The sequence below is a fragment of the Anser cygnoides genome, chromosome 11 (assembly GCF_040182565.1).
Source record: "Anser cygnoides isolate HZ-2024a breed goose chromosome 11, Taihu_goose_T2T_genome, whole genome shotgun sequence".
NCBI lineage: Eukaryota > Metazoa > Chordata > Aves > Anseriformes > Anatidae > Anser > Anser cygnoides.
Window position 1 is genome coordinate 557,237 of NC_089883.1, and position 22,233 is coordinate 579,469.

Sequence of the window (22,233 nt, forward strand, 5' to 3'; positions counted from 1 at the left end):
TGTCCTTGCGTCTGTCGTGTGGCGAATATTGCCACATGGCCGGTGAAGTACAGGATCACACGAAAATACAAAATGCATTTTAGCTGTGGTACATTCGGAGATGCTTGTAAAACACTGCGGTTTGTCTCAGAAATGCCTAAAAATAACATTCGGTTACCAAACCACTGCTGTATGTGCAGCAGCGAGCCGTGCCAGGCAGCTGGGGGAGCTCGGCAGCAGCAGGGTTTGTGCCCCCGCCGGCGTGGTGCTGGCAGTGCCAGCCCTGGCCCCCCCAGGGACACGGCCCCCCGGCTGCGGCTGCTGCTCCCCCGGGGGCTCACCGTGAGTAGCGATGGTTCGCGTTATCTGATTGCAAACCAGGGATTTATTCCCTGGGCCATGGGCGATGTGAACCCTCCTGTGCGAGGAGCAGCCGCTGGTGCGTGCAGCAGCCAGGGGCTGGCGCTCAGCATCTCGGAGCATCTGCCGGGCAGGCGGTGCCAGTTTCCAGCACTGCGTACCTCGGGTGCCTGTGCCGGGCTGTGTAGGTGCTATGCCATCGTCCCAGCGGTGCAGCGTGGCAGGGGGACGTCCACGGCTGGGTGGAGGGGGGTGAACAGAGCAGCTCCACAGCACCGGATGCCCCCCAGGCTGTGTCCCCGGGGTGCCAGTGGCCACGGGCCGCACCGACCTCCCCAAAGCACGCCAGGGAAGTAACTGCCCTGTGGGTCCCCGAGCTGATGGTCACGGCCAGAGCACTCAGTGCAGGGCGATGTGCTGCAGCCCTCGGAGCACAAGAGGGGCAGGGACAATCGCAGCGGCATGGTGGCACAGCGGGCGCTGTGCTGCCCGGCCACGCTTCGGCTGGGACTGTGCTGGGGGTTCTCAGCTATCCGAAAAAGACTGTAGCTTCCCGGGTCAGCAAAAAGATCTGTGGAGACAGCAAATCCCTGCCAGAGTGCTTGAGCCAGGAGAGGAGGCAAGCAGCCCCGCGGTCTGGTTGGCGCTGCCCTCGCCGTGCCCTGCTGGGAGGCTCGGGGCGGCGCGGGGCTGAGCTGCCACCAGCACCCTGCGGAGAGCAGGGCCCGAGCAGGGCTGGTGGTCGGGGGGAGCTCTGGGCCCTGCCAGCCCCCACCCTGCAGCAATTTCTAGTGCAGAGCTGTAATTCCTGGAGCTCCTGCCGGTGCTGGGAAGGCTCCGTCAGCGCGGGAAGCTGCCGTGTCTTTTCCAGGCTCTGTAATTATACTCGCTGCCTGCTTCATCTGCTTTGGTGCTGGCAGGGCCCCGCGGGGCTCGGTGGCTCCCTGCAAATGCAGGTCCCCGATGCAAAAACCCACACCGTGCCCCCTGCTGCTCGGCCCCCCGCTCCCTTTCAGCAGGGGAAGGGCCCCAAGCGGGTCTTTACTCCGTGCAATACGGAAGGCAGCTCTTTTCTCCCCCGTATTTCAGGTGAAGAAGCTGGCATCCGAGCACTGCATAAAGAGGAGCGAGGAGCTGTGCCAGCAGCCCTCTCTGCGTGCTCTGAAAGTGAGCGAGAGATGCTGGCATAAATTACCACATTGTCATCCCCGGCGCTGAGATTCCCAGAGAATAGCTTAGCAGTTCAAAGGGCTGCTGAAATAATTTTGCACAGCATAATAACAGTTCTTAAGCTTTCCGTTTAAAAAACGTCAACAAACACATGATTTCCACAGCGTGGCTGACTCCCTGGCACCCATGGGTCACGTGCAGCCAGCCCCTTTTTGACACCCGGTGCACGTGGGTTAGTTCTAAGTGACAAATTAGCCTAATGAACTCGCAGCATCCTTGTGCGGGGAGCAGCCCCGATTTATCCATCCCTCTCCCCCTCAGCACTTCTCGCAAATGTCTCTCTGCCGTCTGCTCGGCCGGGTGCTGGTGGTGGGTGCCGGGGGGGGGGGGGCAGGACCCGAGCCCCCGCGCTGCGGGACCAGGAGGCGGCGTGTCGGGGCGGCCGGAGGGGAGGCAGCTCACCCCAGCCCCGGGCTGCACCAACAATTTCTATTTTAGCCACTAGATGGGAGAGCACTTGGTGATGAAACCGTTCCAGCCTGGCATGCCGCGGCACCTCTTGGAGCATCTCGCGTTTCCTCCTCTACCGAGTTATTTCAGACTCCTCGCTGCCGAGAGCCGCTCGCTCGGAGCCATGTGCACACCAAGCCTGTGCTGTGCGTGTCGCCGAGCTGTTTCCAAGACAATGATGCCACCCAAGGCACCGGCTGCACGTAGGTCCTTGGCACCAGGAACGATCTGGTGTGTGGGCAGAGGGAAGTCTGCGGATCACAGGGACGTGGGAGCAGCGGGCGTGCAGCGGGAAAGGGCAGGGGCTGCTCTGCGCACACGCTGCTGCTGCTGCGGGGTGTGCTGCTGCCTCGTCCCCCGGGAGCCCTGCACGCTCCCAGGGTGACAGCAGAGTGTCCCCAAGGCACGCACAGCCCCGGGTGCCGGGCAGGCCATGAGCTGTGCTTTCCTTTGGTGTGAGAGGCTGGCGGGGGGCAGGATTTGGCCAGGGAGGCTGCAGCTCTGCTGGCTGAGCTCAAGGTCCTGGCAGAAGGAAGGAGAAAGGCAGAACCTGGGAAGATGAGGAAGGGGTGTTGATGAAGGTGCGGGATGACGGCTTTCTGGGGCATATTGCCCTCCTCTCCCCACTCCATCAGGCAACTGGGACCACTGGGGTGCAGCTGGGGAGCCCTGCGTGGCACCAGCCCTGTGCCCAGGCCAGGGCTGTCCCCAGCTCCAGGCTCTGTGCTGCTGCCCCAGCACCTTTCTGTCCCCGTCCCAGTCCCTGTCCCCGTCCCTCGGCACACACAAAGCACTAACACACGCTCCACCGCCGTACCCGAGTTCACGCCCCTCCTGTGCCCCAGGAGGGCAATGGTTTCCCAATACCTCCTGGCGTTCTTCAGCCAAGGAGTCCACGGGCATCTCTAACCCACGTCTCAGATTTGCAAACCCTTTAAATGTTCACAAATAGCGAGTGAAATTGCCAAGGTTCGTCTTGATTGCCCTCCTGGCAAAATGCTTGTTAACACAGCGCAGCACAGACAGGGCGTAAAGGGCCCTTTACGGCCACTGAACACACATTGCATTGTAAATGCTTGTAAACCAAACTGTTCGTATCCGTGATTCACACGTCCAGAAGCTACGGGTTATTCCTCACTGGAGCTCTGTTCTGGGCACTTATGGCTCTACAGCTTTGCGTGGACATTATTTGCATTTTTACATAATATTATGAGTTGCCTTGCAGGAAAGGTAGGAGGTTGATACTAGCTCCATTGTGCTTGTGGAGAACCTCTCCCCACAGCGCTTATTCTCTGGTTTCACTGGCCATTCAAAACAGATGAAGTGCCTGGGAGGTTTCCAGAAGCCTTTGCTTTTGAACCCAGTTGCTACTGAGGGATTTATAACACGGAGGAGAAGATGCTTTTCCCACGTAAATCACTTGGCAAATCTGTGTTCCTCCTATTGTTTATTTCCAGGCGTGGGGAGTATTACAGATTGAAAGTCGATATTTCACGGCGACTGGAGGTGCCCTGTCCTGTAGCCTGTCCATCAGCCGCCGCCCGAAGGAGCGAGCTGGAGGCGCAGTAGGTTACGGCAAGCACAGTGGCTAAGCAGGAGGAAAACGTGTACGACGAGGAGGGGTGGCTTACAGAACGGCGGCACACGTGAAGCAGCTCTTTGGCATTTCCACAAGCATTTGCTTCCAGCCTCTTGCGAGGAGTCTGCCCGTGCCTGCAGATCAATGCCATTGGGGAGCAACGGCTTCGTCTGCAGCCTGGGGGAGCTGCATGGAGAACCCCCCCCCCCCCCCAGCGTCCCCAGGAGCCAGGCTTTATCTCTGCCCTGGGGCCACCTCTGTCGGGCAAGGTTAAATGCATGATGCCAGCGACGTGCACCCGCTCTGCCAAAATGAAACGCTGGATGGGGCCAATTAGCAGAGAACTGTCTGCAATAACGTGCTGATGCCGGTGTGTCGGAGAGGGCATTGCTCACCAGCCCGCAGCACTGGCACTCTGCTTGGACATAGCAGATATCTGCTGACGCTTTGAAACTCTCTTCTCTGTCCTGCCATTGCCCTGGCAATATTTTTGAGAACACAAAGGACAGAGCATTCGAACTCTGCTGGGGAATCGGATAAAAATCAAGGGCACACTTGAGAGGAGCTGTAGCTGAGGGCGCGTTTCGAATCAGGTTGCTTTGTCCTGTCCCCAGAAGCCCCGGTACACCGTCAGCTCTACCAGGGCGCCTTGGAAGTAAATGCGAAGTTACTATTCCTATCCTTCAAAGTTTTCGGCTGAGCTAAGAACAGAAAAGCCTTGCCTGCCTTTACACTACCAGCTGCTTTGCTGTGCCTCCCTGCTACCAAAGCGCCGTGCCCTTGCACCCGCAGATCAGCTCCCCGAGCCTGGCCGTGCAGGAGCAGCTCAGACCTCCCTGACCCGCACACGAGCACTTTGAAAGCCAGCGTCCCTGCTGCACGCCTGGTGCAGCTAAATCGCGCTCGTACAGCCCAGGCACCCGTCCTCCAGATTGTTTAGGTGCAGATCCAACTTGCTCAACAAAAGGTGGGACTTTCAGGCTTGCTTGTAAGATTTGGGAGCCCGAGCCAACGGACTTGACTTTGAACACAGCTTGGGCTGATTACTTTTGGAAAGCCCAGCCTGGGCAGAGTCCAACACGCTTGGAGTCCTCTCTAGCAAGTACAAGCTCTCTGTGCACATGCCGCAGGGAGAAGAGGAGCTCTGGGGGCACGGAGTGAGTGCCCACTCCCAGCACTGAACGTGAACGTGTGCCTGGCAGTCAGCAGCTCAGAGCAGTGCTGTGTCCTGGGGACATGTTTTGACGACACAAATGCCAACACCTGCCCTGTTTCCTCGGCCACTTCTGCAGCCTGGGCTTGATGCCTCTGAGCCTGTCTGTATAGAAAAGTGCCCACTTTCCTCCCAGCTCCAAATGAAGGAAGCGGATCTGTCACTGGAAGCACAGCCTCCCACTGCTGGTCTCAGTGCTCTCGGGCTCAAGCTCATTGAGCAGCGCCCTGGTTGTTACTTACCAGCCGCCCCTCTGGTCCCAGGAGCACTGCATGGGGTATATGGGAGCAGCTGATGAGCACCAGCTCCCCCAGCACCCAGCAGCAGGGGGGCAGCTGGGGAGGACGTGTTTTTTTCTTGTGCACATTTTGCTCCAGCATCCTCAGCCCATGAGAGGTATCTTGCACCCAAGGTGCCAGTGGGAATCTGAAATCCCAGGAGAAAGGAGACAGGAGGGCTACAGGCAGGAAGCCTGACTGCCGCAGGAGCTGCTGGGGCACAGGAGGAGCCGAGGTGTGCTCACAGCATGCCAGCTCCATCCCACCCCTGGTGAAGGTGCAACTGCTCGCTGCGGTCCACGCTGGCACCTGGCGAGAGGACCCCGGTGCTGGTCCTGGGGGCTCCTCCCGGGGCATCTCACCCCCCCGCCAGGCGAGGCAGCTGCCAGAGCCAGCCCTGCAGTGAGTGCGTTCACACCGAGACGTTACTGAGCGAGCAGGCAGCGAGCCCCCGGCACCCCGTCCTGCCTACCCTGCTACAGCTGGGTGCATAGATTAACAAGTGATTTCCTACATTCAGGCTTGAAAGAGGGAGGAGACTGTGAGGGAACTGAACTGATTAGGAGGATGCTGGCATATAAGAGCATCTGCCATCAGCTGAGTCAACGCGAGCCCAGCTAATGCAAAAGGTGGAAGCAGGGGCTAAAACCAACAGGAGCCACCTTTTACACAGCTGATTATTTTGGCATGGAAATACAAGAACGTGTGTTTCACTGGAGTTGGCACCCAGCAAAAGGCATCGCACCTGCCCGCATAGCCACAGCAGGACGTGAAGAACGAGCAAGCCCCCGTGCTGCAGTGCTGCTGCCTCCCTGCGCAGGCAGCTCGCGCAGAGCCCCGTGCTGTGCTGTGCTGCGCCGGCGGCTCTGTGCTCGGCCGGCAGCTGGCACCCCCCGGCCCAGCAGCACCTCTGGTGTCACCCCACGTGCTTCACCTGCTCTGTCGGATTCTCCCCGAGAGCCCGTTACAGCGTGCTCAGAGCTGCCGGGAGCACGGCGTCCCTGCTGCTGGCCTTCCCGTTCCTGAGAGCGCGGGGACTACGGCAGGACGGGTGCCCCGTTCCCGTGCTGGCTGCACGGGGCCATGGCTGCTTGGGGCATGGCGAGCGGGCCCGTGGCGCTGCTGCAGTGACTGCTGCTGCTGCACGCAGCTATACTCGGGCTCAAGCCTGGGCTTTGTGAAGGATGCCCATAGGAACTGCTTTGATGTTTATTAAACACTTAAACGGAGAGAGAAGAAGCTGTTGCGATTAAAATACTTGGAAATGACGAGAAATCTTAACTCTGGAAAAACTGCTCGTCTCTCCATGGCCATCAGCAGCAGGTCTGACTCTGTATGCAGCACAGCTCGTGGGAGAAGTGATGAATACTTCACCTCCGCTTTCCCAGAGCACAAGGGTCACACTGCAAACGCCTTAGAATCGATCGAAGCAAACGTCACACTCAAAAAATAAACCTCCTTTTGTTTTAGGAAATCACAGTTTCCATATCTGCGCCAGCCTTGGAAACTATCAGCTGTTTTTTCCATTACCCTCCATATCACCTAAGGGGAGTCCGGGTTAAATTAACGTGTGGCTGGGGACACAGGGCAGCTGCCATTCCTGCTGTGGGCTCCACCACAGCCAAATGCTGCTCGTGCTTGGTGCTGGGAGCTCTGCTCTCCCCCAGCAGCCTGCTCGGGCTGGTGGGGCGTTGGGCAGGGGGCAGCGGGCAGGGGACCCGCCACATCCCCAGACCCGTCCCTGGGGCCAGCCGCTCCAAGTGCGTGGGACATCTTTTCCTCTGCTGCTCCACTCTGCCTCTGGGCTCCCCTGGCGTGGGGCTTGGCTGCACGGGGACAGAGCCAAGCCCGCAGCACGTTCCCCTGCTGGCCTGGGAGTGCTGACACGGAGACCTCGCTCGGCACACTGCCCTGCTGCCCGTGCGTTCAGTGGGGTATGCGCGTCCTTTCCATCCTTATGCCGTGTGGGCGCTGCGGGCAGTGCTGCCTCCCCAGTTATTTGATCTAAGATTTTGCAGATTCCAGGAAGAACGTGACTGCACCATTTCGCAAGCAGCAGGTCCTGCCTGCCTGCCCCTGGCACAAAAGCAGCCCCACTGCCCGGGGCTGGGTCTCTGCGACAAGGAGCTGCGCAAGACCCCGACCCTCAGCCAGGGCCCTCGCTGCCCTGCTCGGCCCCGTGACGATCTGCAGGGAGGCAGGAGGGATGGGGGCTGCCTCAGTTCCTTCTCTGGGGCTCACCTGGATCAGCGCTCGGTTGGCAGGATGGGCCGGCCATGGGGGAACACCTTTAGCTGCACGCTTTGACCCATTTTTATCTCAAGCAGAGAGGTTGGATGGTGAAGCGGGACGCGGGAGCTGTGTGACCAGGCTGGAGGAGAAGGAGCGGAGAGCCCTGGCCCCCGAGGAGAGTTGGATGTGCAGGTAGGTCCTGGAGCTTGATGGACTCTACCCACCTGCAACTGGGGTAATGCCGGGAGAACTCGGCCAGGAGGACAGAGCCCTGTCGGTCATCTGGAGGGGCGGCCGGGCACGGGGTGCTGAGGTGCTGAGGGTGCCCTGCTCCCAGCCACTCTGCCCCTCCCGGGCCTGATCCTGCACCCAGCGGGCACCCGCACCCTGTCCCATGGCGAGCGGCTCTGGATGCCTGGAAATGGCAGCACCCTTCCCAATTCCAGCCCGTTCCCTCTTGTTGCCATGGCAGCCTGTGACCTCACTGAATTCCTTGGAGATGTGCCAACATTTTCAGAGGAAACAAAGCTAATTAACACGGTTTTCCTGATGCCCTCCCTGTCTGCTTGGTCACACGAGGCTGGGGCCGGTTCCTCTGGTGGCGAGGGCAGGCGGCTGCCCACGGGCAGGTGGGCTCACGCACCGCCCCGCAGCCACCCCAGCTCTCTGCGTGCCCATCACCGCGGCGTCTGGCCGACCCAGCGCCCACCACTGTGGTGTCTGGCCGACCCATTGCTCCTGGCAGCAGGGAGCCCCCAGGATGCGGGGAGCACCAGGGCCCTCCCTGCCCCGCACAGGCTCCAGCTCTCCGCAGCGCCCAGTTTTGCTGTGCTCTGCGAGGCACGCCAGGCCCACATGGGGAAGAGGGATTACGGGAAGACAAACAGAAATAAATGGAGGCCTTGGGTCCTCTTCTCCCACGTGTGACCTCTGGCAGTGGCTGTGCAGGCGGAGGGCTGGAAGGGGGAAGGCTGCTGGAGGGTGCTGCTGTCTCGCCGTGCGGTGGGACCAGCCCAGCCTCAGGGACCGCAGCGTGCAGGGGCTGGCCACGGCCGCCTGCCGGGCCCGGGGGTGCAGGCTGGGCACGGGACCTGGCCAAAGCCACGGGTGGGGGACGGGAGCGGGGACGTCCCGCGGTCAGCGAGGAGCCCCGGGCCAGGTTTGGGGGTGCTTCCCCGGGAGGCCCGAGGTCGGAGCGCCCGGCTGAGCACCCCCCGAACCGAGCCAGTGAGCTCTGAGGTCGCGGCTGCCCCGGGGGCCCGGCTGCCCCGGGGGTCCCACCTAACCGGGCCCGGTGCGCCGGGGCTCGGGGCAGGCCCGGGCTCCCCCCGGGCCGCGGATGCGCTCTGCGGGCGGGCTCCCCCCCGCCTGGGGGTCCCGCTCCGCCGGGGGGGCCTTTACCCACGGCTCCCTCCCGGCGCCCCGCGGAGCCGCTCCCGGGCCCGGCCGCGCCGTTGCCCGCCGGGGCGGCCCCGGGGGAGCGGCGGGCGGGGGGGCTGCCGGCCCCGCGCCCCGCGGCGGGGAGGGGAGAGGAGCGGAGAGGAGGCGAGGGCGGCTCGGGGCAGCGCGGCGCGGCCGCCCCCGCGGCTGGCGGCGGGGCAGGGCCATCCCCGGCGCGGGGCGTCCCGGTGCCGCCGTCCGCGGCGGCGGCGCTGGCACCGGCGGGGCGGCATCACGTGACGCGCCGCCCGCGGGGGGACGCGGCTCCGGGACGCGGCGCTCCCCCGGCACAGCCGCCGCGGGCGCCGCGGGAGGCGAGCGCTGCGCGGGCACGGCCCGGCACCGTGCGGCTCGGCTCGGCACGGCTCGGTACGGTACGGCACGGCTCGGTACGGCTCGGCTCGGCACGGCTCGGTACGGCACGGCTCGGCTCGGTCGGCTCGGCTCGGCCCGGCATGAGCCGGCGCGGCGGCCGGCGGCTCTCCGGGGGCAGCGGGCGCCGCTGATGCGGGCGCGGGGGCTGCGGCTGCTCGGCAGGTACCCGCCCGCCCGCTGCCCGGCGGGGACCATGTGAGGAGCCGGCGGCGCCGCCACGATGCAGAAGGGGATGCGGCTCAATGACGGGCACGTCACCTACCTGGGGCTGCTGGCGAAGAAGGACGGCGCCAGGAAGGGCTATCTGAGCAAGCGGAGCTCCGACAACACAAAATGGCACACCAAGTGGTTCGCGCTGCTGCAGAACATGCTCTTCTACTTCGAGACCGACTCCAGCTCCCGGCCCTCGGGGCTCTACCTGCTCGAGGGCTGCGTCTGCGACCGGGCGCCCTCCCCCAAGCCCTCCCTCTCGGCCAAGGACTCCCTGGAGAAGCAGGTGGGTGCCCGGGGCCCGGCCGCTGCCGGCGGGGGATGCCCGGCGGCCCCGCACCGGCCCCGGCACCGCGGGGCCCGGCCCCGGGCCCCCCCCCCCCCCCCGCCCCGGGCTCCGCCGACGGGCACCGCGCCCCCGGCAGCGCCTTGCCCCGGAGCGGAGCCGCCGCCGCCCGGGACGTGCCCACGCGTGACCGCGGCCGGGGATGGAGCGGGGGTGTCGGGGGGTGGGTGCGGGGGGCGCTGCCCCGAGCGGGCGCTGCCGGGCCCGGGCCGCGTTGGCGGCGCGCCCCGGGGCGGCGGGCGTGAGTTCGTCGGGGGGTGCCGGGTCCTGCCCGGAGCCCCCCTGCCCGCCCCGTCACGGCTAATTAGCTGCCGTTAATTGGCGGCGGGGCTGCGGCGCGATGCGCCCCCCGGCGGCCGCGGCCCGCGCTTTGCGCAGCGAGGCTCCACGCGTGTCCGCGGCACGGAGCCGCCTCGCCTCCGCGCTGCCGCTGGCACCTGGCCCCGGCGGAGCCCCGGGTCCCCGCGGGGCCGCTCCGTGCTCGCCAGGGGTCGGCCGTTCGGCTGCAAAATTTGCCGGCCCGGTGCAACCCGGGGTGTGCGAGCGCACCCACGGGCGTGGGGCTTTCTCTGCCGCGGCCGGCCGCGGGTGCGGGCTCGGCCCCGGCGCTTGTGAAGGTCCCGGCGAGGAATCCGCAGCCCGGCACCGCTCGGAGCGTGCGGCTCGGAAATGGGAGCGCAGCGCTCAGCACGGGGGCGGCGCGGGGCCCCACTTTCACGGGGATTTCAGCCCGTGCCTGCTCCTTGCCCACGCCACGCTGTGCCTCTGCCACGAGCCTGCCAGCGAGCGCAGCACGGCCGCCTCCCGGGGACACGGCAGAAGCCGGGGGCTCCACATGCCACACGCAGGGCTGTTACTTGTCTGCAGTGCTCATCGCCAGATGCTAATGTCTGCAGGTGGAAATGGCACTGAGGGAGCACAGCCGCTGCCAGGCCCCACAAGGATCGGGGTCCCCTGGGCTCCCCGGCAGCCTGCGGGGCAGGCTGCTCCCCCCTGGGTCAGTGGGGTGGCCGCTGGCAGCACTGCGGGACGTGCCGGAGACCTCTGGCTTGCTTGTCTGGGGCCATTTGCTGGAGTTTGGTCCATCCAAGCACTCGGGCAGTACAGGGCTTTGTGTCAGGTGGGCAGGGGGTTTCTAACCCAGGGACACAAATCCCCATCCATCGCTGCCACTGTTTCCAAAATTACCTCCAGTCTCGTGGAGGTGGACAGGAGCTGGCTCGCTGTGGATGAATTCAGCCCTCAAACACGGTGTGTTGCACCAAGCCAAGTGCCCCCGTTGGAGGGCGCAGAGAAGCCCCTCAGCAGGAGCAGTGCTGGCTCCTTTCCCAAAGCCCAGGCTGCGTGCTCACAGGAGGCACCGCACATCTTGAGTCCAGCTCTGCAGGTCTTGCATAATTTTGGCTAAGCAGGCTCACGGTGAAACGGTGGCGAGCATGCCTGCAGGGCTGCGGGACGGACCCCGCAGCGACCCGGCTGGGCCAAGGGACAGGCTAGAAGGAAATAAGCCACCTAATCGCCTCTGGCTGGTCACAGCGTGCTCAGCACTCCAGAAGCCCTGCCACGGCAGCGAGGCAGTGCAGCACCACCGGGCCCTGGCATGCCTTGGCACTCCCAGCAGGATCACTGGAATATCTCACTGCTGTGATTGAAATACCATTGTGTTGGTTTTTTTCTCACAGTCCTGGCTCTTGCATTCAAGTGGCCTCCTTCGTGCTACGTGGTCTGCTTCCAGCAGCAGCGAGGGGTGTGTGTCCGCAGGGGGGTCACGCTGCTGTCCTGTTTTGTCAGCTGTGCCCCTGTGGCAGCTTAATAGATGCTGTTGCTCGTTCCTCGTTTGGCTTAAATCAGGCTTGCTAGCCAGGTTTTGACTCTTTGTACAGGAGGGATTTTCTGTCAGGTAAACACTAAGGGGAGGCTGTCACCATCCCTTTCTATTTCAGAATGCACCTGGAAGATTTACCTCCGGTGTAAACGAGGGGCTGCTATCAGACGGTGCAGTGAGCTCCTGCCACACAAAATACTTGCAAGGCCACCGGGCTAGCCAGGGCTAGCACCTGGCTCGTGATTTTGTATAATTCGTTGGGACAATTTTAAATGAAAAAGCTCAAACACTTGAATACCCACTGCTTTGCGAACCAATTAATTTCATACCAGATGAGATAAGCAGCAGCATATTCATGGTGCAGGTCTGCAACCTGGGCTGTGCAGGACGGCGAAGGCAAGCAAACGGCAAGCAAAGCCGGCAGGTTTCTGAGAGGAAGGTGTCAGCTCTGCAGAACAGACGTGATGTTTTCCCCCAGCTCACCTGGTGCTGAGCCTTGTTCAGCATTGGTGTCTCTCTGGAAGGAAGGTGCTAAAGAAATTTCTAGCATTGCCCATGATCACCATTAATTGTTTTCTGAGGGAATTTATCCGTCCAGGCAGCTGTGGGTCAGGCCAGGAGGACAGGGTTCCCTTCACAGAGGAGGTTCACATTCAGAATCCTTCTTAACGGGGGTAAAACCTGGAAGGTTTCAGATTCTCCACAAAAGAGAAATTTTAAAAAGTTGCTCTTCCAAAACCCTCTCTGTTTTGATGTTCATATATCTTGCCTTGGTGTGGATTTTTTTTTCTGTGAATGCAGTGTATTTTTAGCATGCAGTACGTAGGAGAATAAAGGAGCAAAGTTATGTGAAAAACTGAGGCACTGAACAGGGATTTGGGCACCTCTGGAAACTCCTCTCTCTTAGCCCCGTGTTTCTGCAGATGAAATTTTCTTCAAATCGCTTTGCTTTTGCGAAATATTTCGTGTCTGGGTGGGGCACCAGGCTCTGGCCCCGGGGAGGGCCTGCTCTGCCGCCGGGAGCTGCTGGGGGGGCTCTGGGGTGCGGTTCTGACAGGGCGATGGGCAGGTGCCCGGCCCCGCGGGGTGACCCCCCCTTGTGCCTGGGCTGGGCGCTCCCCTGGGACCTGCCGTCCCCGTCCCCGCAGCCAGCGAGGATGTTGGCGTCGTCACATCGCGGCCGTGGGAGGCGCGGGGGGCAGAGGAGGAGGGAGGGGGGCGCACATGGAAGTGCCCCCGGGAGCTCAGCAGGAGGAGCAGAGCGGGAAGGTGGGCTGGGGGCCGGAGCGTGCCTGCCCTCAGGGCTGTGCCGGCGCCCCGAGGCCCCGCCAGGTCCCTCCCCACGCGGAGCAGAGCTGCAGGCGCCACGGCCGGGCTCGCCCATCTCCTCAGGTTCGAGGCGGGTTTGCGGGCCTGCACCCGGTGCCATGAGTTGTTCTCCGCCAGCAGCCCTCTGTGGCTCAGACGAGAGCCAAGATGATGCTGAGTCAAGTGGCAGCGCTGTGCGAAAACCCTTGACTTGAAACTCGGGAGCACTCTGAGGCGAGGAGGCTTTTTTCCCACAAAGACGAGGCTGCTCTTGTGAGCACACAGCATATAACTCTGGATTTTCGTCCCCCATCTCTTAAGCTTTTGCCAGTGATAGGCATAAAATTTATTGTCTGTGCTGTCGGGGAGGCAGTGGAGACCGGAGGAAGCATTTTGTGAGGAGATGCGAGGCTGGAGGGGAGCTGGCCGGCTGCTGGCGTGCGTGGCTGTGGCTGCCCGGTGGGGCCGCGAGGGCCGGTGGCAGCAGCTCCCTCCAGCCCCTCGGGGCAGGTTTCTGCTCCCGTCCATCCCACCCTGCTCGTTTATTTCCCTGCACAGCTGAGGAGGGTGTGAGGAAGCCGCGTCTCTCCGCAGCACCAGCGGCACAAGGAGTCAGTGCCAAGCGGAGATACCGTGGGCACCAGGGCACCCCGTCTGGTGGCACCGTCCCTGCACCATGGGGCTGGAGGGGAGGGGTGCTGGGGCAGCTCCAACCCCCCGAGCTGCCCTCCCATGGGTGCTGTCCTCTCATGCTCCTCGTCCCCGCCTGCCCTCGCCCCATGTCCCCCTGCAGGGTCCCAGCCGGTGCCCACGGAGCGCGCGCTGCCCTCACTGGGACGGAGCGGCCCTGGCCAGGCTGGGAGCCACGGCCGAGCCCTCGGCCCTGCCTCTGATGGACGGGGAGCCCAGGCAGAGCTCACAGGTACAGAGCCCACAGAAAGGGGCAATAATGGATGAACTGGAGAAAAGGTGCGAGTACAGCCGCGGGGAACGGACAAGCGCCCGTCTCGGGCACCTTTGCCACGTCCCAGCTGGCGGGGACCACCCGGGCCGTGGGCAGTGCGCTGGGTGGGAGTGGGAGCAGCGGCAGGGGAGCCGCGAGCTGCTTTGAACGTGGTCCCAAAATGAGCGGCAGGAAAGGGAGAGCAGCGCCGGGCCTGTGGGCAGGGGACACGGCTCCTTCCCGCGGAGCAGCTCCCCGCTGGGACCAGCAGCTTGTGCAGGGACGTGTCCCGGGCACGGCTCCGCGCCGGGGGCAGGCGTGGGGTGAGGACGCTAACGCAGGGCGGCTGCCAGCCGCAGCAAAACAAAACCAGTGGGTGCCGGGCCGTGCGGCAGGGCTGCGTGGAGACAGCACTCAGCGAGCTGCATGGAGATGCTGTCATTGGCCCTGAATCCAGCAGCAGCTGAGTTTCTGTACCAAACACGCTTTGCACAGGGAGGTACTGCGCTTGCCGTGTTCTAGAAAAGTCTGATTTTTCTTGGGGGTATCTGTCTGAGCCTGCTGCTGTCTGATTGCAGTCTTTCTGATTATTCACATTATGCTTATTCAAAGGACAGGATAATATAATGTGATCTGTGTGACTGATCGCGATGAAGCGATGTAGCTGTGAGTGAGCGCAGGACACCTTGCCTCTGCGGTAACTGGCTTTGTCATAGGATAAAAAGCCATTCCCCAAATTTCTCATATAAATCCAAATAAGGAATTTTGGGGACAACATGGCCTTCTTACAGATGTTCTGCGAACAAAGGAGCTAAAGTCATTGAATAAATTATCCCCCCAGCAGTAAGCATAACATGAGCCGGTCGGAAGGACAAAGCTCGCTGCGAGCTGGCAGCCGGTGCTGCCGGTGCTGCCGGTGCTGCCGGTGCTGCCGGTGCTGCCGGTGCTGCCGGTGCTGCCGGTGCTGGCTCTGCCCGGCTGAAGCCTGGACCATGCCGGCAGCGGGGTCCCACGAGCGCCGGTGGTGCCTGTGGCCAGGCTGAGCAGGGTGCACACATCAAACAGTCATCTGCTGGTGGTGTTCGGGGCTGTGCTCGTCTACACGTTTACAAATGTTTTTTTAAAAGTCTCAGATCCACCTAAATCCACAGCTCGCACATCATCAAAAGAGTAAATGACATGCCGTGTCACGGCTTCCTTTGGCCTGGGTATTCCAAGCTGGTGTTTTTTGGTGGTGTTCCGGGTATGTTTGGTTACTGTGTGGTCAGCAGTAAGTCCCCAGCTGTCCCAGCCACGGAGGGGTGCGGGCACTAAATGCCTCCCCAGGGTTTGGCAGATCCAGTCCCGAAAGTTCAGCACTGGCGGCCCAGATCCCTGCTGCCCCGGGAGCTGTCAGGTTGCTGGGTTGTTGAAAAAAGTGGTTTGGTGCGTAAAAACCCTCAGCTGAAGTCATAAAACACTCATTGGGATATTTTCATCACCAAAGACTGGAAGTCAGTAGTACACTCTGGTTTCCGATAAAGGAAAAAGGCCGAGAGCATTTTCACATCTGAAAAAAAAAACAAAAGATCTGAAAAGCAAAACACTATTCAAAACTTAAAAGCATTGTTTTTTCAATGTGATTTTGGGGGGGGGGGGGGGGGGAATGTATGGACTGCTTCAGAACAGGAGACCTCCTGGCCCACAGACCGCTGCTTGGCTTCTCCCGTCAGCTTCATTCACTTTGGCTCATTCGGTCTCTGCCTATTGTCCGGCTGGATTTTATAAACCTGGAGTTAAAACAGTTTTCTAGAACCATGTGCTTTTAGCCAGGCTTTCTGCAATGAGATGAACGTGGCAGTAACTCAGCCTCCATACCCGAGGCAACCTAAGCGTATTTACATGAAATCTGAAGTTATGAACATAAATTACGGTTTGTGAACTGTACAGCTGAACTATTCACCAGTCTGCAGATGGTCCTGATGGCTTTTGTGTTTTAAGCCTGATGCCAGTCCTTCCCTGTTTTTTACATGTTCTTGTCCAAGAGATCTGTGAAATCTGCCAGAGGGGCAGGGGAAAGGAGGAAGAAACCTTCCGCAGCACGGTCCCTCGGCTCAGCAGCTGGAGGTGCGTGTTCTCAGCCGCACAGACACAGTGTGCAGATTTCCCACAAACACGCGGGCACGGAGGCGTTGCAGCGACGGCGATGCTCATACATGGAGCTGGGCAGAGGTTTGCATCTCTGCTGCACCCCGGGTCAGGAGTTTGGGGTGCCGCCGTGCCCTTCGTGCCCCGCTCCAAGGCCGAGGTGACGGCTGCGCTCCCTGGCTGCGTGCCGGGGCTGCTGGGGGTGCCCCGGCCGGGCAGAGCGGCGCTGCCGCTGCTCCTCGGGGCGAAGACACGCGCGTGGTGCTCCCGTCCTGCCCGGTCCTGCCCGGAGGTCGGCACCCACCACGTCGGAAAGCAAGGCAGCAGGAGCAGCCAGGTGTGAGGACTGAATGGAAAAAACCAGAGCTGATAATCGGTGTGCCAGAGAGCAAAAAGCAGATTGCCGTTTTTAAAAGGTGTTTCTGGACAAGAGGGAATGACTGGGGTGGGACCACGTGGGGGAAAGCCCCCTCGCCTGGTGCCTTCCCCCTCCTGGGAGCGCGGCTTCAGAGCCTGCCCGAAGTGCCTGTGTGTGAGCCCCTTACAGCACGTCCTGCGGCAGGGGAGAGAAGCTGCTGCCTCTGGTTTTTGTGATAGCTGTCTGTAAGCCAGCGAGCTGCCCGGCCACCCCTCTCCGTCTGAGTCACAGGTCCCGTCTCCCCAGCGCCCACGGTATGTAGGTCAGTGAAGCTAAAAGCTGCCGTTGCTGGCTGTGGATTTTTAGGCTCATCCATCCAAAGCGGGACGTTTCTCCTCCCTTGCCCTTTATGTCGGCTGCAATAACCGTCAGCGGCATGAGCAGGCGTCCGCATACCTGCGTGCCACGGGCGACGAGAGGACGCGTGTGTCCCCGTGCGGGGGGCAGCACCCCGCTGCGGGACGTGGGGCAGCGCCTGCCACGGGTGGGGAGCCCCGCGGGACGGCCGGGCCGGGCAGAGCCGCTCCACACGGCAAATTGCCGGCACCCGCTGGGAGCTGGGAGGTGGCGCTGGGCACACAGAGCTGCTGCCTCGAGTCGTGGCTGCTAATTAAACCTGCCCCCACACCTGAGGCATCGGAGGGGCTCAGGGGGCCTGAGACCCGCTCCCAGAGGCACCAGGGCTCAGTGCCCCAGCTCCTGCCTGCACCCCGGCATCTCGCTGGGCTCCTCAGCAGAGCTGGGCGAGCGTCCCCAGCCAAACCCGCCTGCACGAGCGGTGCCCGGCTGAGCCAGCAGCAGCACCCAGAGAGCTTTGGCCGGCTGTTGCCAAAAGAGCCCGGCTCCGAGTTCTACAAAAGTCAGGAACGGTTCAACCTCCTATTTTTGAAACAACGCATAATTTTAAACCTTTGATTTTTTTTTTAAATACGTTTACTTAGTAAAAGATAAGAAACAAAACCATTGAGGAGCGTGGCTGGGCCAACAGCAGTGCTTCTGCGTATGGCAGGACTGACCCTGCTGTTCCCTTCTCCTTTCTTTGTCCTGAACACTGGAAACTGGGCTGTTTTGTCCCCAGTGCCCGCAGTGCCGGTGCTGTCCCCAGGTCCCACAGTGAGGCCGCAGCCCCTTGCTCAGCCTGCCCTGGGGCACTCGGGGGGAGGTGACAACCACGTCCTGGCCGTCCTCGCACAACACGAGCATGGAGGCGTCGCTGCGGTCTGCAGGGGAACCCCAGGTGCAGTGGCACACGCGCTCGCTGCGATCATCTCAGGGCCTTTTACTGAGGAGGTGGAGGATGGAGGAGCCCGGGCATCCCGGCCACGGGGGTGGGAACAGGACACAGGTGTGGAAAGAGGCAAAGTGGTGGCCCCCGAGTGCTGCTGGGGTCGGGCTCCAGACCTCCCGGGCTTACGCTGAGCCCCACAGAGAGCTGGAGTGGGCTCGGGGCAGGCACGGCCCTGGAGAGCCCCGCATGTTGCTCCCCATCTGCCTCCCGTGAAGACCACCACGTCTCAGCACCCTCCGGTCAGCAGGGACCTGGGCTTTGGGGTGTGCAGGGCCCTGGCCGCGTGGCACAGCCGCAGGACCAGGGGTCTCCTCCCTCCCGTCTCTCCCCCAAATGCTCCAGCCCCTCAGGGAGGGTCTCAGCAGTCGGACCTCACACACCGGTTCCCTGTTAACGGCCCCCCGGCGCAGCCCCTGCGAGCGGTGTGTGCACACCCAGGCCCTGCCTCTACGGCACGCTGCTTGGCGGAGGGCAGAGCCGCCGGCTGCGCTAACAGCGCCAGCCCGGGGACATCAGACGTGAGGGAGGACATTTCTGTGGAGCTAGTCCCTGCACATTAATCACCCGGGTAGTCTCCTTCATTAATTCAAAGTCGTTTGTTGAGATTCTGGAAGCAGAAATAGCTCCCAAGCAGCATTTTGCTATTGTACTCTTGTCTCAGTAAAAATAGCCACGCTGGCGCTGGGGACCTTGCCGAAGTGGCAGAGGGAGCGGGCTTCTGGAGCGGGGCTCACGGTGCCGGGGCCGCGGCAGGTCCCGGCCAGGTCCCTCTGGGTTGGGTCCCTGCTCCATGCCACCGCGGGGCCAAGGGGACACCTCTGATGGCGGGGGGCAGGCGGGGGGTCCCGCAGGTCGCCGCAGGAGGAGGGGTTGTGCAGTGGAGACGTGGTCCTGGCTGCGTCCCGCCTGCTGTTCCCACGCTCAGCACCCAGCAGCAACGCTCAGCATCCAGGTGCTGGGCTTTGCCAGGCTGCCGGAGCTGAGATTTTTCGTGCCGGTGTCTGCCTCGGGCTGCATTATCTTGATATGTTTGAGTTAAGTGTTTTGGAGGCTGAGGCTATAGCAGAGTGCCTTGTTTGCCTGTGTTGAGAAATGCTTGCGGCTGCCTCCCTGTGACGCCTGGGCGGCTCGAGGCTCTGGAAGAAGGGTCCAGCTCCCGCAGAGCCCTGCCAGGGAGGTGGTGCTGAGCCCGGCGCAGGCTGCAGGGAGCCTGCCCCATCCCCAGGGCTGCACAGCGGGCTGGGCTCGGCGGGCAGAGAGGGGCGGCCACGAGGGTCCCTGGGCAGCACCCACTGAGCGGGCTCTGCACGTCGGGGCTTTCGGAGCCTGCAGAGGGCAGGTGATGGCCGCAGGGCCGCCTCTGTCCCGCTGCGGGCACAGGGCTGGTGGCGTTCCCTGCTCTTTCTTTCAACGTTTTGCTTTGTGACCTGAAATGCTCCCGTGTCGCCCTGCAGGCAGACTTGCTGCCCCCCCCCCCCCCCAGGGATAAAACCTCCGCAGTGCTGGGGGGGGGAAATGCATCCTGCAGCTGGCACCCAGAACCTGCAGGCTGCAGAAGGCACCGCAGGGACGGGGGGAGGCTGCAAAATGCCCCATAATGAGGGACTTAAGGAGCTGCATATGTCTCGTTTCTCAGAAAGCAGAGTGAGTGGTGGTTTGATTAAAGGTGATTTGATTTGTAAGTACCTCCGCAGCTGTGAGCTAATGAGGTCTTCAAATGAGCAGGAAAGGGACTGAGAAGGAGCAAACGTGAGCTGCAGTGGTGTGGGGACGGTCTGTCCGCCTGCACAGACCTTGCGGGGAGCTGGGCTGGGAGGTCTGCCTGCGGGCAGGGGGACAGGGCAGCGGGCAGGGGATGGTGCTGTGGGGAGGGCACGGTGCTGCTCCGGTGCCCTCCCAGCTCCTGCCCCGTGCCCCAGCCCTGGCGCGGGCTCCAGGCGCCGCTGGAGATGTTCCCGGGCTGTCGAGTGTGATGTGTCGCTGTGATAACAGAGAAGGCTCATAATTCAGGAGGAGATAACAGGTGGTGGGAGTTTTATTATTCAAATATAAAATAACTTCCTCCTTCCGAGCACGCTGCACTTCCTGGGTATTGTATGGGAACAATGGGGTGACAGCGTGAGCTGCGCCGTGCTCGCGGCTCCCAGGACCCGGCACTGGAGGGCACGAGGGCTGGCTGGGGGGCAGCAGCCCCTCGGTGTGCGGGGGGCTCGGTGCTGCTTGCTGCGCACACCGCTGCCTTCTGGGGCCGTTTGTGTTGTGAGCCTTGCCCGGCACCAGCCTTAAGTCCTGCTGCAGTGGGGGCTCCAGGGATGTGGGGGCTGAGCTGGGTTTGCCCCCACTGCGTGTCCTCGTGGGCAGGCAGCGGGGCCGGGAGTGCTGTGGCCGTGCCCTTGGGGGGCTGGAGATGTTCCTGGGACTCATGCTCCCGGGGAGTGTTTCTGGGCTTGTGAATCGGACGAGCTGTTCAGCCCTGTTTGCAGGGGAAGGGGCTGTAAGAGAGCTGGGCATGCACCAGAGAGGCCCAGCGACCTGCACGGCTCGAGAAACCAACAGCTTTAGGAGAATTTGGGCTTCTTGGGCAGAAGTGTAGGAGCTCGTGCTCGCTGCCTGCCATCCTCAGAGCCGCGGCTGCAAGTCAGCCCTATTTTTGTTGGGTGTTGTTTTTTCCCAGGTACCCGTTAATTCAGGACCCTCGTTAAACTTAACGGCCTAGAGGCTCGTGTCAGGAGGAGCTGCTCCCAGAGGGTTTCGCCTTGGTCCAGCCACCGTCGGTAGTATCCGGCGCTGCCGTGTGTTACCTGTTTCCTAGGAGACAGCAGAAAGCGCACGAACGGCACAAACCCCGAGCCAGCGCGGGCTGCCACCGCCAGCACAATTAACACAAATACTGTAAATGTCAGGGGAGGCTAAATATAGCTGCTGTGCCGAGTCCTGCTACGCTGCCGGCCGCGAGAGCCGCCCGGCGCTGCCACACGTGGGGCCGCGGCTTCGCCCCGGCGCGAGGGGACGCGGCGGGTCCGGCACCGAGTCCTGCTCGGCCCCTTCCCCGTGGTGAGGCTCTCCCCAAGGCCTGCGGCCTCCCAGCCGCGGCTCTTCTACGCGGTTGGAAACAGCGTTCGCCCAGCAGGGCGTCACCTCCCAGCATTTGGTGTCTCCGTCAGGGCCCGCGGTGGGGCTGAGCCGCCCGGCCGGCAGCATCTTTCCACCCCCATGGCCCCACGTCCCGGGGACTTCCAAGGGCTTTGTTTAAAACCAAGCAGCGTGCGGTTGACCGTAAGGGGCCTTCCTGACGGCCCTGTGAGCGAGCAGTGACTCCCCCCGTTTGCCCCCGCAGCATTACTTTACCGTGAACTTCACCCACGAGAACCAGAAGACCCTGGAGCTGCGGACCGAGGACGCCAAGGACTGCGACGAGTGGGTGGCGGCGATCGCCCACGCCAGGTGAGGGCTGTGGGCCCCGCGTGTCGCCCTGCGCTGAGAGAGGTTTGGCCGTGATATTTGTTTTGTTTTATTGCCCTGCCGTTCCCTTAAAATTTGCATTACCTTTACTGTCTGAAACCCTCCTGCAGAACCCAAATCCTCTCCTCCTTGACCCGTCCCAAACCGAAGTGTCCCATACGTGGGGCTGGTGGCAGTGAGCGATGGAAGCGCCGCGGCAGCAAACCTCGGCTGTGCCATCCTACCCGTGTGTTCCCCTGAGCGTGTGGCAAACCCACGCTGCCGGGAGGGCAGGATGTGGCCCCAGCCAGCCCGAGTGGCTCTTGGCGGGGTCCCTGGGGGGGCACGGGGGCCGTGGCAGGGAGCTGGGAGCCGGGAGCCGTGCTAACGGCCGCGTCTGTCTGCAGCTACAGGAACCTGGCCACGGAGCACGAGGCTTTGATGCAGAAGTACCTCCATTTACTTCAGATCGTGGAAACTGAGAAAACTGTTGCCAAGCAACTTCGACAACAGATTGAAGATGGGGAAATCGAGATCGAGCGCCTGAAGGCAGAGGTATGGAGCCTGGCTTCGCTGCGCCGGGTGCCACGGCTCCGGGGGCTCAGGGCGGCCGTGTGGGCACGGCGGCGGTGGCACCTGCGCCAGCTCAGACCGTGGGCCTGCGCGCACCTCGGTCATGTTTTTACACTTGTTTTAGTGATCCCCAGCCTGACCCTCATGCAGAGAGGGGTGAGGGTGTCACGGGCACGGAGCTGTTCCCAGAATTTGGGGTTCCTGTTACATGAGTGGCTGCGACTGCTGGGGCAGGGGAACGCTTGCTCCATCAGAGAGGGCTGGGGAAGGGGCCGGCGAGTCCTGGTGTTAGGTACTGGGGAGAGATGGGGGCTCCTTGCCATAACATTGTGCCTTCTGTAATTTTCATCATACACACCATGGTTGGACACCTCTGTGCGGGCTGTGCCTGGTGTTATCGGGCACTGCAAGCTGCAGGAGTAACGGGAACGGGGAGGCTGGATCGCCTTGGGGAGGGATGCTGCCTTTGCCAGCTGCAAGCTGCAGCCGTTCTGGCAACCTAAATACATCAGGGAATTAACATAAACCACGCTGTAAACAAAACAGTTCACTCGGAAGGGGTTCTCTTTCCAACGGGAGCTGCTCACGAGGCCTGCTGCCCGGACCTCTCCTGGTGGC

At 62.2% G+C, this 22,233-nt stretch overlaps 1 protein-coding gene across 8 annotated transcripts in view; it reads left to right on the plus strand.

The window, feature by feature from the left end:
* The first annotated feature begins 7,494 nt into the window (after positions 1-7,494).
* The window catches only part of RASGRF1 (Ras protein specific guanine nucleotide releasing factor 1), a 35,236-nt gene continuing 20,497 nt past the window's right edge, over positions 7,495-22,233 (plus strand). Inside the window, exons 1-4 of one of the 8 annotated variants that reach the window (XM_067003724.1) lie at positions 9,065-9,175; positions 9,299-9,632; positions 20,939-21,045; positions 21,450-21,597. In XM_067003724.1, the coding sequence (XP_066859825.1) occupies positions 9,357-9,632; positions 20,939-21,045; positions 21,450-21,597 (531 nt within the window). In that variant the 5' untranslated portion in view covers positions 9,065-9,175; positions 9,299-9,356. The other 7 variants (XM_048046242.2, XM_048046239.2, XM_048046238.2 and 4 more) reach the window with 7 other exon arrangements.